General features: G+C 33.4%; 1 protein-coding gene and 1 pseudogene across 1 annotated transcript; one reads left to right on the top strand and one right to left on the bottom strand.

Moving 5' to 3' along the window:
• Nucleotides 1–2244, top strand: LOC17882178 (probable methyltransferase PMT17). The gene is made up of 5 exons (XM_006286356.1): nt 1–690; nt 769–979; nt 1064–1361; nt 1442–1909; nt 1998–2244. The coding sequence occupies exons 1-5, from the start codon at nt 1–3 to the stop codon at nt 2242–2244; spliced, it is 1914 nt and encodes a 637-aa protein (XP_006286418.1).
• A 491-nt stretch (nt 2245–2735) lies between these two features.
• Nucleotides 2736–8293, bottom strand: LOC17882256 (annotated as a pseudogene).
• Between the last annotated feature and the right edge of the window lie 4311 nt (nt 8294–12604).

Here is a 12604-nt window from a genome sequence, read left to right as displayed (position 1 = left end):
ATGGCGAAAGAGAACACTGGTCTTCATCACCAAACTGAAGCAAGAAGAAAGAAACTAACTTTGGTTCTTGGTGTAAGTGGACTTTGCATTTTGTTCTATGTTTTAGGTGCATGGCAAGCCAATACCGTCCCAGCTTCTTACTCGAAACTAGCATGCGAGACTCAATCGAATCCTTCTTCGTCTTCTTCTTCTTCCTCTTCCTCTTCCTCTTCCTCATCTTCAGAGCCAGCTGAATTAGATTTCAAAAGCCACAATCAGATTGACCTTAAGGAAACAAACCAAACCATCAAGTACTTGGAACCATGTGATCTGTCCCTTAGTGAGTACACTCCTTGTGAAGATCGACAAAGAGGAAGGAGATTTGATAGGAACATGATGAAATATAGAGAAAGACATTGTCCTTCAAAAGATGAGCTTCTCTATTGTTTGATTCCTCCTCCACCAAACTACAAGATTCCATTCAAATGGCCACAAAGCAGAGACTATGCTTGGTATGACAACATCCCTCACAAGGAACTCAGTGTTGAGAAAGCAGTCCAAAACTGGATTCAAGTAGAAGGCGACCGGTTTAGATTCCCTGGTGGAGGAACAATGTTTCCTCGTGGAGCCGATGCTTATATTGATGACATTGCTAGGCTCATTCCTCTTACTGATGGTGGAATCAGAACAGCTATTGACACTGGATGTGGTGTAAGTTTTTTAATTTAGGAGTATATATACTCTTCTTTGTTCATTGGTTAATCCAATCTTTTTAAAATTTTCAATTAGGTTGCGAGTTTTGGTGCTTACCTATTGAAGAGAGACATTATGGCTGTGTCTTTTGCTCCAAGAGACACTCATGAAGCTCAAGTCCAGTTTGCTTTAGAACGCGGAGTTCCTGCAATAATCGGAATTATGGGATCAAGAAGGCTTCCTTATCCAGCTAGAGCTTTTGATCTTGCTCATTGTTCTCGTTGTTTGATCCCTTGGTTTAAAAATGGTAACTAAACTTTTGAGTTTTTTTTTTCTTTCCTATACATATAGCTAAGGAAGAACATAATTAACACCAACAAATATTTTGTAGGTGGTTTGTACCTGATGGAGGTTGACCGAGTTTTAAGACCGGGCGGGTACTGGATCCTCTCGGGGCCGCCGATCAACTGGAAACAATACTGGAGAGGTTGGGAGAGAACAGAAGAGGACTTAAAGAAAGAGCAAGACTCAATAGAAGATGTAGCTAAGAGTCTTTGTTGGAAGAAAGTGACTGAAAAAGGTGACTTGTCCATTTGGCAAAAGCCTCTCAATCACATTGAGTGTAAAAAGCTCAAACAAAGCAACAAATCGCCTCCGATATGCAGCTCAGACAACGCGGATTTCGCTTGGTAAATCGCGTCTCAAAATGTAGTATTATATACAAACTTGGTGAAAAAAACAATCTCAAAATATGGTTTCTCTGTTTTAGGTACAAAGACTTGGAATCTTGCATAAGTCCATTACCAGAAACAAACAATCCAGATGAATCAGCAGGCGGTGCGCTAGACGATTGGCCAGACCGAGCATTCGCGGTACCTCCAAGAATCATCAGAGGAACAATACCAGACATGAACGCTGAGAAGTTCAGAGAAGACAACGAGGTTTGGAAAGAGAGAATAGCACATTACAAGAAGATAATCCCCGAGCTTTCACATGGAAGATTCAGGAACATAATGGACATGAACGCTTTCCTCGGCGGGTTCGCTGCTTCCATGCTGAAATATCCATCATGGGTCATGAACGTTGTCCCGGTCGATGCAGAGAAACAAACACTAGGCGTAATCTACGAACGTGGACTGATAGGAACATATCAAGATTGGTGTGAAGGGTTCTCAACGTATCCAAGAACTTATGATATGATCCATGCAGGAGGATTGTTCAGCTTATACGAACATAGGTAATACCGTTTTATGGACTTCCAACTCAAAACCAATCCGTAAATTATACTAAAACGCGGTTTTAATCTAATGTTTTTGTAATGTAAGGTGTGATTTGACGCTGATACTATTGGAGATGGATCGGATATTGAGACCAAAAGGAACAGTTGTGTTGAGAGATAACGTGGAGACGTTGAACAAGGTAGAGAAGATAGTGAAGGGAATGAAGTGGACGAGTCAAATTGTGGATCATGAGAAAGGTCCTTATAATCCTGAGAAGATACTTGTTGCTGTTAAGACTTATTGGACTGGTCAACCTTCTAACAAGAACAACAACGACAACAACAACAACTAGTGTTCCGACTCGCATGGAACTTAACGAATTCTATTTTATGTGGTTTTCTTTTCTTTATTACAGAAAATATTTTGTTTTCGTGTCTTTTCTAAATCCATGTTTGTGACTATTATTAGGTTTAGACCAAAGTTTTATTTAAGAAGAATTAATTTTATTTAATTAATATTATAATTTCTTTGGAATTTTTATCTCATTTATTTTACCTAGTTATTAGGATAACCCACCGAATATTGCATAACATTTTTTGTTTAATACAATCTTAATTAAATCATTTTGATTCAGCAAATATTTAAAAATTTTAAAATTGAGATTAAAATTTTATTGAAGTATCAGACTAATGATATTTTTTATAGTAATATCGGTTCAACCCCGTCTCATATACAACTCGTCATGCAATACAGCCAGCGGTCCTTATTATTTTAAAATTTTATTATGTTTAAATATTCATATTTAAAACTTTTAATTAAGTTTATACATAAGAGGTTCTTTGGCTAACGTACACCGTTCTCCATTCTCGGAGTCTCCTTCCAAGACGTGTTATCAGCTTCATCATGCTTATACACCAAAGAGAAGCCACACTTTGTCACCTTGCATTCTTCAGCCTCATGTGTACCATTTGTCACTTCAAATCTAAGAGAGGCTTCAGTAGCTGATGAAAAATGTTGAAGTTTCTTGATATTGAACAAAGTGGTGTAACCAATGAAGATATGGTCCGGCTCAACCGTATGTGGCTCACTGCCTGGTTCGGACCAACCACCAACCACGAAACTTTCCGGGCTCATTGATACATTAGTGAACTCACAGGTGCACTTCACTTGGAGACTCTTGTTTTCGCCTTTGTACTCCTTAAACGAGACTACAACACATAGAGCTATCCCGATTATTCTACCTGCATTCCAATCTTGCGGAAGGTCCAGCTTTAAGACTGATCCAAATCCCCTATGGTTGAACATTGTAGGTATTTCACCTCCAGGGAAGCAAGTACCAATCAAGGATTGGAAAACAAAATCCTGCAAATTAAAGTAGTGGTAAAGGGAATTCATAAACTCTGGAGTTTAGAGGATAGAAAAAAAAAGAAAAAAGAATTAGTACCTGATTATATCGATCAATTGACATCAGTTTGCTTTTGTTCTGAACATAAGATATGATAGAGTCTATTGAAGCTTGTTCTAGTTCATGACAGTTAGTGAAAATTAAGGTGGAATGAATTTGATCTGTTGGCATAAGAAGGGCTAGTGGGGTGGCAACTGTTCTAAGTGAAGTGCAGCCATATGCGTTTAAGCAGTGGAGATTCGGTGGAAGCCTTGTAAGAGATTTAAGATTCTTACAATACTTCACCTCAACCCATTTTAGATGGAACAGTTGGCTCATGTCAATTTGTATGCTGCAGATTGCATCATTCCTGCTTAAGCATAGACGTCGCAGAAAGGCAAAGTTGTTAACACTGTCTGGTATCTTTGTTATTGATGTTCCATCAAGCAACAAAACCCGAAAACTTTTCATCATCTCTTCTACCTCGGGGAAAATCTTGAGCTCTGAACAACGAGAGAGTTTGAGTTCTTGAAGTGATTTTAGCCTCCCAAGACAATCAGGAAGAGTCGCCAGTTTCTTGCAGTCTTTCAGATTTAATAAGATAAGGCTGTGGAGATTACCAATGGCTGGAGGAAGTTCATCTATCGCAGTGCCGTTTAAGTAGAGAGTTTCTAGATTTTCGGAAATCACCCAAAACTTTCGGAAATTTGAGCAGCCACTGAGGATGAGAACTTTTAGGGAATGTATCTTGATGCTTGGTAGAGACAATAGACTTGTGCATCCTCTTAGGTTCAAGAAAACGAGATTTTTCATGTTTTGCATCTCCACGGGTAACTCCTTCAAACTCGTGCAGCCTTCGAGGTTTAGTCGCAGAAGATAAGGGGCGTCTGATAACCCCAATAATGAACTTAACTTACTCGAGTAACTGAGGTCAACCCACTTAAGTTTTGGAAAAACCTGAAATGACGTACCAAGCACGGTAAGTGACAAAAACTACGCAAGAAATTAAACTGAGTGGAGCTAGGGAAACAAACCTTAGCATTGTCCCATAAGTGGGTCATTTGGCTATAAGGCATCGTAAGATCAATTAGATTCTCGGGTTCAAAGTCTGATGGAAGATTTTGAAGTGGGAATCTCATCCAGTGGAAATATCTGACAATATTTTTCGGAAACTCGAGTCCGTCCGGTAAGTTTAACTTGCAGTCAGCTTCAGAGACAGAGTTGAAGATTTTCAGATACCGTAGACTGCTCATACCGACAAAGGTTTGCTTGTATAAGGGCATTTCTTCCACATTTGACATGTCTATGACAATTCCTCTAACATTCTCTCTTCCCTGTTAAATCAAGCAAGTTACCACCAAAAGTTATTAAAGCACATAAGACAATGTAAAAGACCTTCAAATATCTCACCTCTTTTTTTTTCAGCGCAGTGGAAACCTCAGAGGACAACAACATGTATTTCCCGGCCGTGGTTACAACGAGTTCCTTGGCCATTGCCAATAGTAGATCATGCATCTCAACTCGACCATCAAATACCTGAATCAAGAACTTGTCTGCGAGATCTATAAGTTCCTTCCCGGCTTCAGCAGAATCAAGTAAACTCCTGATGTAGCTCTCATCATGTGATCTAAAGAAATAAGCTATATCAAGAAAAGCATCCTTCTGCTGCTCGTTTAGCTCATCATAACAGATTCTCAACTCCTTCCCAAAACATTTTGTTAGCGTTCCAAGTCTTGCTTCCCATTGACCTTCATCTTTCCCATTAAGCTCCTCACCAAATTCCTTGAGAGCACATGGGTTGCCTCCGGAACAATCCACCAGCTTTCTAGACAACTCCATGAAATTTCCCTCTAGAGTCTTCATACCGGTTTTAGACTGAAACAGCTCTAAGCTGTCTCTGTCATTCAAACCGGGTACCTCGTAGACATCACAGGCCAGTCCATGGAGAAGTGACTTGTCCCTTGTAGTGATGACAACCCTGCTCCCTTCCTTAATCCTCTCGACAAGTGCATTGATCTCTTTCTGGTCACTTACATTATCTAAGACAACCACGCTTTTCTCCTCGCTCAGTTGTTTCTTCAAACCATCACATTGCGGTTTTAAAAACCGACTTATAGTTCTCTGCAGTCTTCCATGCTCCTTCGAGTTCCCATTCCCGAAACAGATAAACATATGAACGACGATCTTTTTCTGAAGCTTTTCGTAGAGTTTCTTTGCAAGATAGGTTTTGCCTATTCCGGCCATCCCAACAATTGCAACAACTCGAGTTTTGTTGTCATTGCACTCAACGTCCAACTTCTCTTCCAATTGCTTCAGACGTTGTTCTTCTCCTGCTTTACTACTACTGGTTGATAATATGTTCAGACACTTTTGGGGTTTAGCGATAGCTTCTGTCTTTTGACTTTGCTGCTTACTGTCGCTTAAGGCATTCTTAACCACGCTCACGATCTTAGACAGGAAAGTCGTCTCCTCCTCGCTGTATTTATACATTATTAATCAAACGAAGTAAATTAGTAAACATAATGAGGTAACTTGTAAGATAGCACCTTATGGCAACATAACAATTAGACTTGTAATACAATTTAACTATGTTTTTTCATTATTGTAAACCATATTTTAACTTTAAGCACTTCATGTAAATGGAGAAAAGCTAATAATATTATATCAAAAATAAAATTTTCGGGTTTAATGAAGCTTTTTAGAAAATGAACAGTTGAGAATGTTGACAAAAAAAAAAAAAAAGAACAGTTGAGAATGACATGAAAAAAAAAAAAAAAAAAAATGCACCGAAAAGACCATTTCTCAGAAATTATCATCAAACAAATAGAGTTTAAGAATATCATAACATCTATTCAAAAAATAAAATTTAGTAGTTGAAATATTTATTTACTTGTTTGCTTTACGGATCCACGTATATATATGGAAGACATAGCTCTATATTGTTAAAGTTCGAATTCATATACTTGCAATTTTTGGAATTTGTCTCACCCCAAATGTCAAATATGTAATTCTTGAGGAAAAAAACACACTAATATATACTCCATCTGTTCCTTATAAATCCATTTTCTAAAAAAAAATTTTGTTTCAATTTTTTTTGAATGACTTTTTACAGTTATCTTTACAACTTTTAATAGTTCCCAATATGAATGGTAAATTCCACGAAAATAACTAAATGCTGAAATAATTAAATACTAATCTCTTTGTCCAATATATATAAGACTTTTTAGACTTACTATTTGTTCCAATTATTAAATAAATTTTATTGTTTATGACTATTTAATTGTGCAATATTGATTTCTATTGGTTGAATTTTTGTAATTAAGAAAACATTTATTATTTCTTAAACTTTGTGATTTTAGCTCAAAAATCTTAAAAAATGGAATAGAGGGAGTAGTATTAGTTTAGGGTTATAAAAATTTATAAATCACAAAAATTCTAAAATATATATTGATAATAAAATTTTAATGTGTTCTTTTAATATATAATAAAAGACTAAAAATGTATTAATTAAGTTTGGAGCTGGGAGTATATACAGTAATGATTTAGGTAGTAATCTAATGTGACATTCATTTTTTAATTAGTTGTTTTTTCTTTATGTCAGGTCCAACTCTCACTTAATTCACCTCCAAAACAAATGTAGTAATCGAGTAGCGCACTAGCCTAAGTACAGTAAAACCTCTATAAATTAATACTCGATAAATTAATAATCTTTATAAATTAATAAATTTTTCCGGTCCCAAGTTGGGACCAGTGTAATTTTCGATACATTTCGATAAAATAATAAGATAATATTGTTTTTGAAAATCCTTTGTAAATATATGCTCTCATCAATATTATAAATTAATAATTAGCTAAAATTTTCAAAATATATGTATATATAGACACATTATTTTTTGTTAGAGTTTATTTCTAATATTTTACTATATAAAAAATCGTTAGAATTCTTTTTCAAGACATAATAATAATTATTTTCTTTGTTAATCATTATATAAAATACTAATTATCATGATTAAATCTTATTTTTAATTATTTTTTTGAAAAAACTTTCCAAATTAGGAAAATCTCTCTATAAATTAATAATTATTAATTTATCGATAAATTAAAACCTCTATAAATTAATAGATTTTCATGGTCCCAACATTATTAATTTATAGAGGTTTTACTGTATAATTGGGTAACAATTTTAGTATCTTAGCATCACATATCTTTTTTCATCATCATCTATGTTAACTAGGTTTTGCCTGTCTATATTCTTTAAAACATTTAAAAAAAAAAAAATCATTCCCTCCAACTTTGATAGAATTCTAAATTAGTTCAGCCAATTTGTACCATTTATCTCATAAACTAAGAAGACATATCAAACCCTATAATAAAGACACCATCTACTACTATCGTAAAATTCGAACCTTAGGAATATCGTAAAAAACAGCCGTTTCTTACCATTTTTTCACGTAACTAGCCGTAGAAAATCTTTGTTTTTCTTAGACCTGACAATATGGTTTTAGTCAAGTCCAATAGAGGTTTATGAGTTAGTTAATTACCTGATGTTCAACACATAGCCAATCTTTTGCCTAACATCTTGCAAAGCTGCGTCCCATTTACCGATCCGGTCGTCTCGACCTGCGTCCCTCCACGAGTTCCATAGTTTAATACCAAATTCTCCATCAAGACTTTGCACGGTACGTGGCTCTAATTTATAAAAGACTGGTATAACCCATAGAGATTTTCGATCCACGCACTCCTTTATCTTCACTAGCTCATCTAAGCACCAAATGGACTCCGTGTATCGACTCGATATGATCGCCAGCGCAACCTCCGAATCCTCAATCCTTTTGAAAAGGTTTTGAAGATTTTCACCTTTTCTCTCGTCAGTGTCTATAAAAGCATTGATCCCGACGCGACGCAGGGTTTGATGGAGTTGGGAGACAAAGGTAGTACGCAACTCCTCTCCCCGAAAATTGATGAACACTTGATAGTCTTGTTTGGTTTGATCCGTTTCGGAAAATGAAGACGTCATAATCTCAATGTTTTGCAAATTTATGATTGGTCGGAAAAGCAAATGATAGGTTTATAATACAATATCATGTCATTGACGCCCCCTTAAATACATAGTAGCTGACCGCGTTAATCGTTAGGGTATCTATGAACTTAATTATTGATAGTTAATTTACTGGTTATTTTTTTTAATTAGTGGTGATTAAAAATAAATTTCTATTATAAACATTATTACTTTAGAGATTGCAGATTTTAAATGTCCACTTTCGTTAGAAAACTTTGTATGAATTCTATGTACTAGTATCAACTTAAATACAGTAAAACCTCTATAAACTAATACTTTATAAATTAATAAACACTAAAAATTAATAAATTTCGCTGGTCCCAACTCGGGCCAATGTAAAAATTGACGAAATTCGATAAGATAATAAGATAATAATTATTTTGACATCCCATGTAAAATATAGTCACAATAATATTATAAATTAATAATCACTATATATATATATATATATATATATATATAAGTAGATATGTTAATATATGTTTTTAGTTTTTTTTTGTAAAAATGAATTTTCTCCTAGAGTTCACCTCAATAAATAATTTTATGTTAGTATTTTTTTTAAACAATAATCTTGTAATATATACCATCACAAGTCATAAAAATAACCAAAATTTTCTTTATGCTTTCAATTTTTAAACATGCATCATATTATTGACAAAAAAACAAATATGCATCATATTCATTTTTTTATATATAGGATGTTAAAATATAACAATTGAGGTTATTAATTTACATTTGAATTTATGTGTATCATTTGTGTAGGTGAATTTATCTATAGTATTTGTATTTATAGTCAAATTTCTTTTTTCCTAAATATAGTATTCACTTTCAAACTACTGTATAATTTATAAAATTTAAAAGATTAGTCTTATTTTTGTAAAATTGTATCAATTCATATTTTTAAATTTGAAAAACTAGAAATACCACTATAAATTAATAATTATTAATTTACACTATAAAATAATAAATATTAATTTATAGATAAATTAATATCACTATAAATTAATAAAATATCATAGTCCCATCATTATTAATTTATAGAGGTTTTACTGTATTCGTTTACTGAAAGGTTTTTAGAATGCCTCGTTTAATCATTGATGAACTTGAAAAATTATATCAAGATTTATAACCAAAAAGTTTAAATTTGAGTCGTTGTAGATATCTAATTCGTTCGAGTTTATAACTCGTTAAGCTGCTATTCACTAAGTATGCGAAATGCTCGAATAGCTAGGATGGTGTAACTCCTGATCACATCCGAATTAGAATACATACAGTCTATTAGATCCATTTATATGCAACAAATGCGATCATGATAAAAGTTTCCACGACACTCGGGGATCATCTTATTTCTAACACTCGATGAAACCGTAATGTATGATTTGCAACCCTCTAAAAGCTTAGATTAGTTTTTTTTTTTTAATCAAAAAGCTTAGATTAGTTTTGCACCATTAATATGTAAGAAAATATCTGTAGTATGGTGTTAAAACACTTTTTCGACCACTAGGACAAGAGGCTTACGACAGGGATTACGGATACTCATCCCTTGTCATTCCTAATACGCTTGTGCTATGGCTTTCTTTCGAAGGATTGGATAGTCCACATATCTCACGTGTATCGGGAGGCAAACCGCCTGGCGGATGGTTTGGCAAACGATGGTTTTTCTCACCCACTGGGGTTCTTTTTATTAGATTCTTGTCCTCAGGTTTCTATTTTGGACGACGATGCTCGGGGGATCACGATCTCTCGACATGTTCGATTGTAATTTTTTTAGTTTTTTAATAATGGAGACTTAGGTCTCATCTCTCCCACCAAAAAAGGACAAGAGGCTTCCACATAGACTAATTATCTTATTTAACATATTCCATGTTGGATTCAAATATGAAAGAAAGTAAAACTTCTGCCATTTGGTGTCACTTTTAAAAACAAGCAAAGGCGTTGAAGTGTTACTCGGTCTTCAGTAAGCATCTAATCATGCATTTGTCATAATAAAACAATAACAATTTCAATGGTCTACGGTGCACAATTGGACATGCTGGTTTTGAATGTTGTACTTAACTAAAAACTCTCTTATTAGTTTTCCTTTTTAATATAGCTTGACTTTCTAAAAATCATTTGAAAGGGTTGACTATGATTCTGAAAATCGATTATTATGAAATTAATAAACCGGAATACGCACCTAACATATTTTGAATGAAACAAGATGTAGAGTAAAAGAAGGTTTCTTGACAGATTTTCTAATGAGATAAATCGAAAAATTTCCTATGTATATATTTTCCATTGATTGATTACTGAAGGCTGAAGCGTTAACTGTCAACATATTTTAAAATAATTCAAATGTTTATTTAATTATTTCTTTTGAGGGGCATTTCCAAAATTATAGTATTTTTTTTATATATCCTTTTGCAAGAAATTGTTACTAATGCTTTTTCATAGATAATGTTTTGCGAAAATACTTTTATCAACCATTTTTATTTTATTTTCCTCTCATTTTGATGAAATTAATTAAGTCGACAAAAAAAAAAATTCCGCCAAAATAAAATGATTTAAAACAAACTTAAAAGGATTTACAAGATTTTTTAAAGGATTTACAAGAGTTTTAAATGGGTTTTAGAAGTTTACAAGGGCTTTAAATGATTTTTTAAAGATACAAGGGTTTTGAAAAAGGTTTTAGAAGTTTATAAAGGTTTTAAAGGGAAAAATGTCAAAATAAATCACGAAGTTTCAAATTCATGACGAAAAAGGCATGAACTTTCGAGCTGTCATTTAAATTTTTGGGTTTTGTTTGACTCTCAGATAAGATAGTGAAGTTTTGTTGACTTGGCCATTTCGAACATATCGTTAATTTTTTTTTAATTGGATTAACTCTCTATTAAAATTTCCGTGCATACCATCGTTCATTTTGGAGACTACAATAACAGTCGCCAAATGTAGTCGCAAATCTGCGACGGTATGAATCAGTTTTAAAATATGAACAGTTTGGCGACTGAATGATATGATAATGTTTTATATTAATTTGTTCTTTAAAATCTTGTATTTTTAATGATACTTTTATGCAATAAACTACCCTTCGTAAAATTAATTATAAAATGTACTTCTATCATATTATTAAAATTATATATATGTTAAATTATATTTAGGCAAATAGCACTAGATAGACCCAGAAAAGTTTTAATTAAGTATATATCGTACATCTACACAAAACTTTGAAGTATGCCTAAAACTACATGAACTTAACTAAAATTTGAATTTTCTACACGAAAAATCTAAATTCGGTCAAAACACGCATATATATTAGAATTATTGAGCCATATTTATGGCATAGAAGGGTCTCTAAAGCCCACTACCAAACACAAAGCCAGCTGCCCTAACTTAACATTTGCAATAACATAAACAAATAAGTGAATATATACAAGAGAACGCAGGTTTACAAAAACAAGATTTTTTTTTTCAATTACATATGACTGTAAATGTGGTCTTCTTCCTTATTTTTCATGGATTGGATCAAGGATTGGGATTTTTTTGGTAAATTAAATCGAATTTGTTAAAAATCATGAATCAAATCTTTTAATACTTCAACTTGATTTTGTTAAAGGCAAATGAATTTTTTGTTTAAAATTGAATTGGATTATATATATCTCAGTTCCACATCCTAAGTTAAAATAAGTCTGTGCAATTGATTTAGGACTTAATTTCAAATTAAGAAAAATTATTGATAAAAAAATATCTCAGCTGTTGAAAACGCAAGGAATGAGTTGAGGAGAAATCAGAAAACAAAAAGCGGAGAAGAAGAAAGAATAACCGTTTATTTTCGTAGTTATTCTAATTTAAGCGATATATATATACCTTTTTCACATTGTGTAATATGTGACGGTAGGTCAGCTGGTAATACGTTTGCTTAATGGGAATCAGAGGTAGTAGGTTCGAGTCTTGAGTTTGTAATATTTTGACTTTAAATGTTTTTTCCCAGATTGTATAAAACGACGTCGTTTGATCATTCGATCGTCCCACGTGGCATCCTAGTCATCATATACTAACGGAAACATAACACCATTTAGCGATTTGATGGTTTTGACCGGATTTAGATTGTTCATGTAGAAAATTCAAATTTTATTTAAGTTTATGTAGTTTTAAGCATACTTCAAAGTTTTGTATACATGTACGATAAAGCAACTAAGTTTATGGGGGGATTGGCCATTTTCCCCCTCTTCTTTTCATATTTTGGTCTGCTTTTTTCGGACAACTTTACCCCTGGATTATTTAGTTAGCTGA

The sequence above is a fragment of the Capsella rubella genome, unplaced genomic scaffold (genome assembly GCF_000375325.1).
Source record: "Capsella rubella cultivar Monte Gargano unplaced genomic scaffold, Caprub1_0 scaffold_6, whole genome shotgun sequence".
NCBI classification, from domain to species: Eukaryota; Viridiplantae; Streptophyta; class Magnoliopsida; order Brassicales; family Brassicaceae; genus Capsella; species Capsella rubella.
This window is presented reverse-complemented; position numbering and strand designations above follow the sequence as displayed.

What these genes read in the sequence shown, in the direction of transcription:
- LOC17882178 (XM_006286356.1), top strand. Translation starts at nt 1, where the DNA reads ATGGCGAAAGAGAACACTGGTCTTCATCACCAAACTGAAGCAAGAAGA. An exon ending in CTATTGACACTGGATGTGGT is followed by an intron (nt 691 to 768) that starts GTAAGTTTTTTA and finishes ATTTTCAATTAG; the next exon opens with GTTGCGAGTTTTGGTGCTTA. An exon ending in GACAACGCGGATTTCGCTTG is followed by an intron (nt 1,362 to 1,441) that starts GTAAATCGCGTC and finishes TCTCTGTTTTAG; the next exon opens with GTACAAAGACTTGGAATCTT.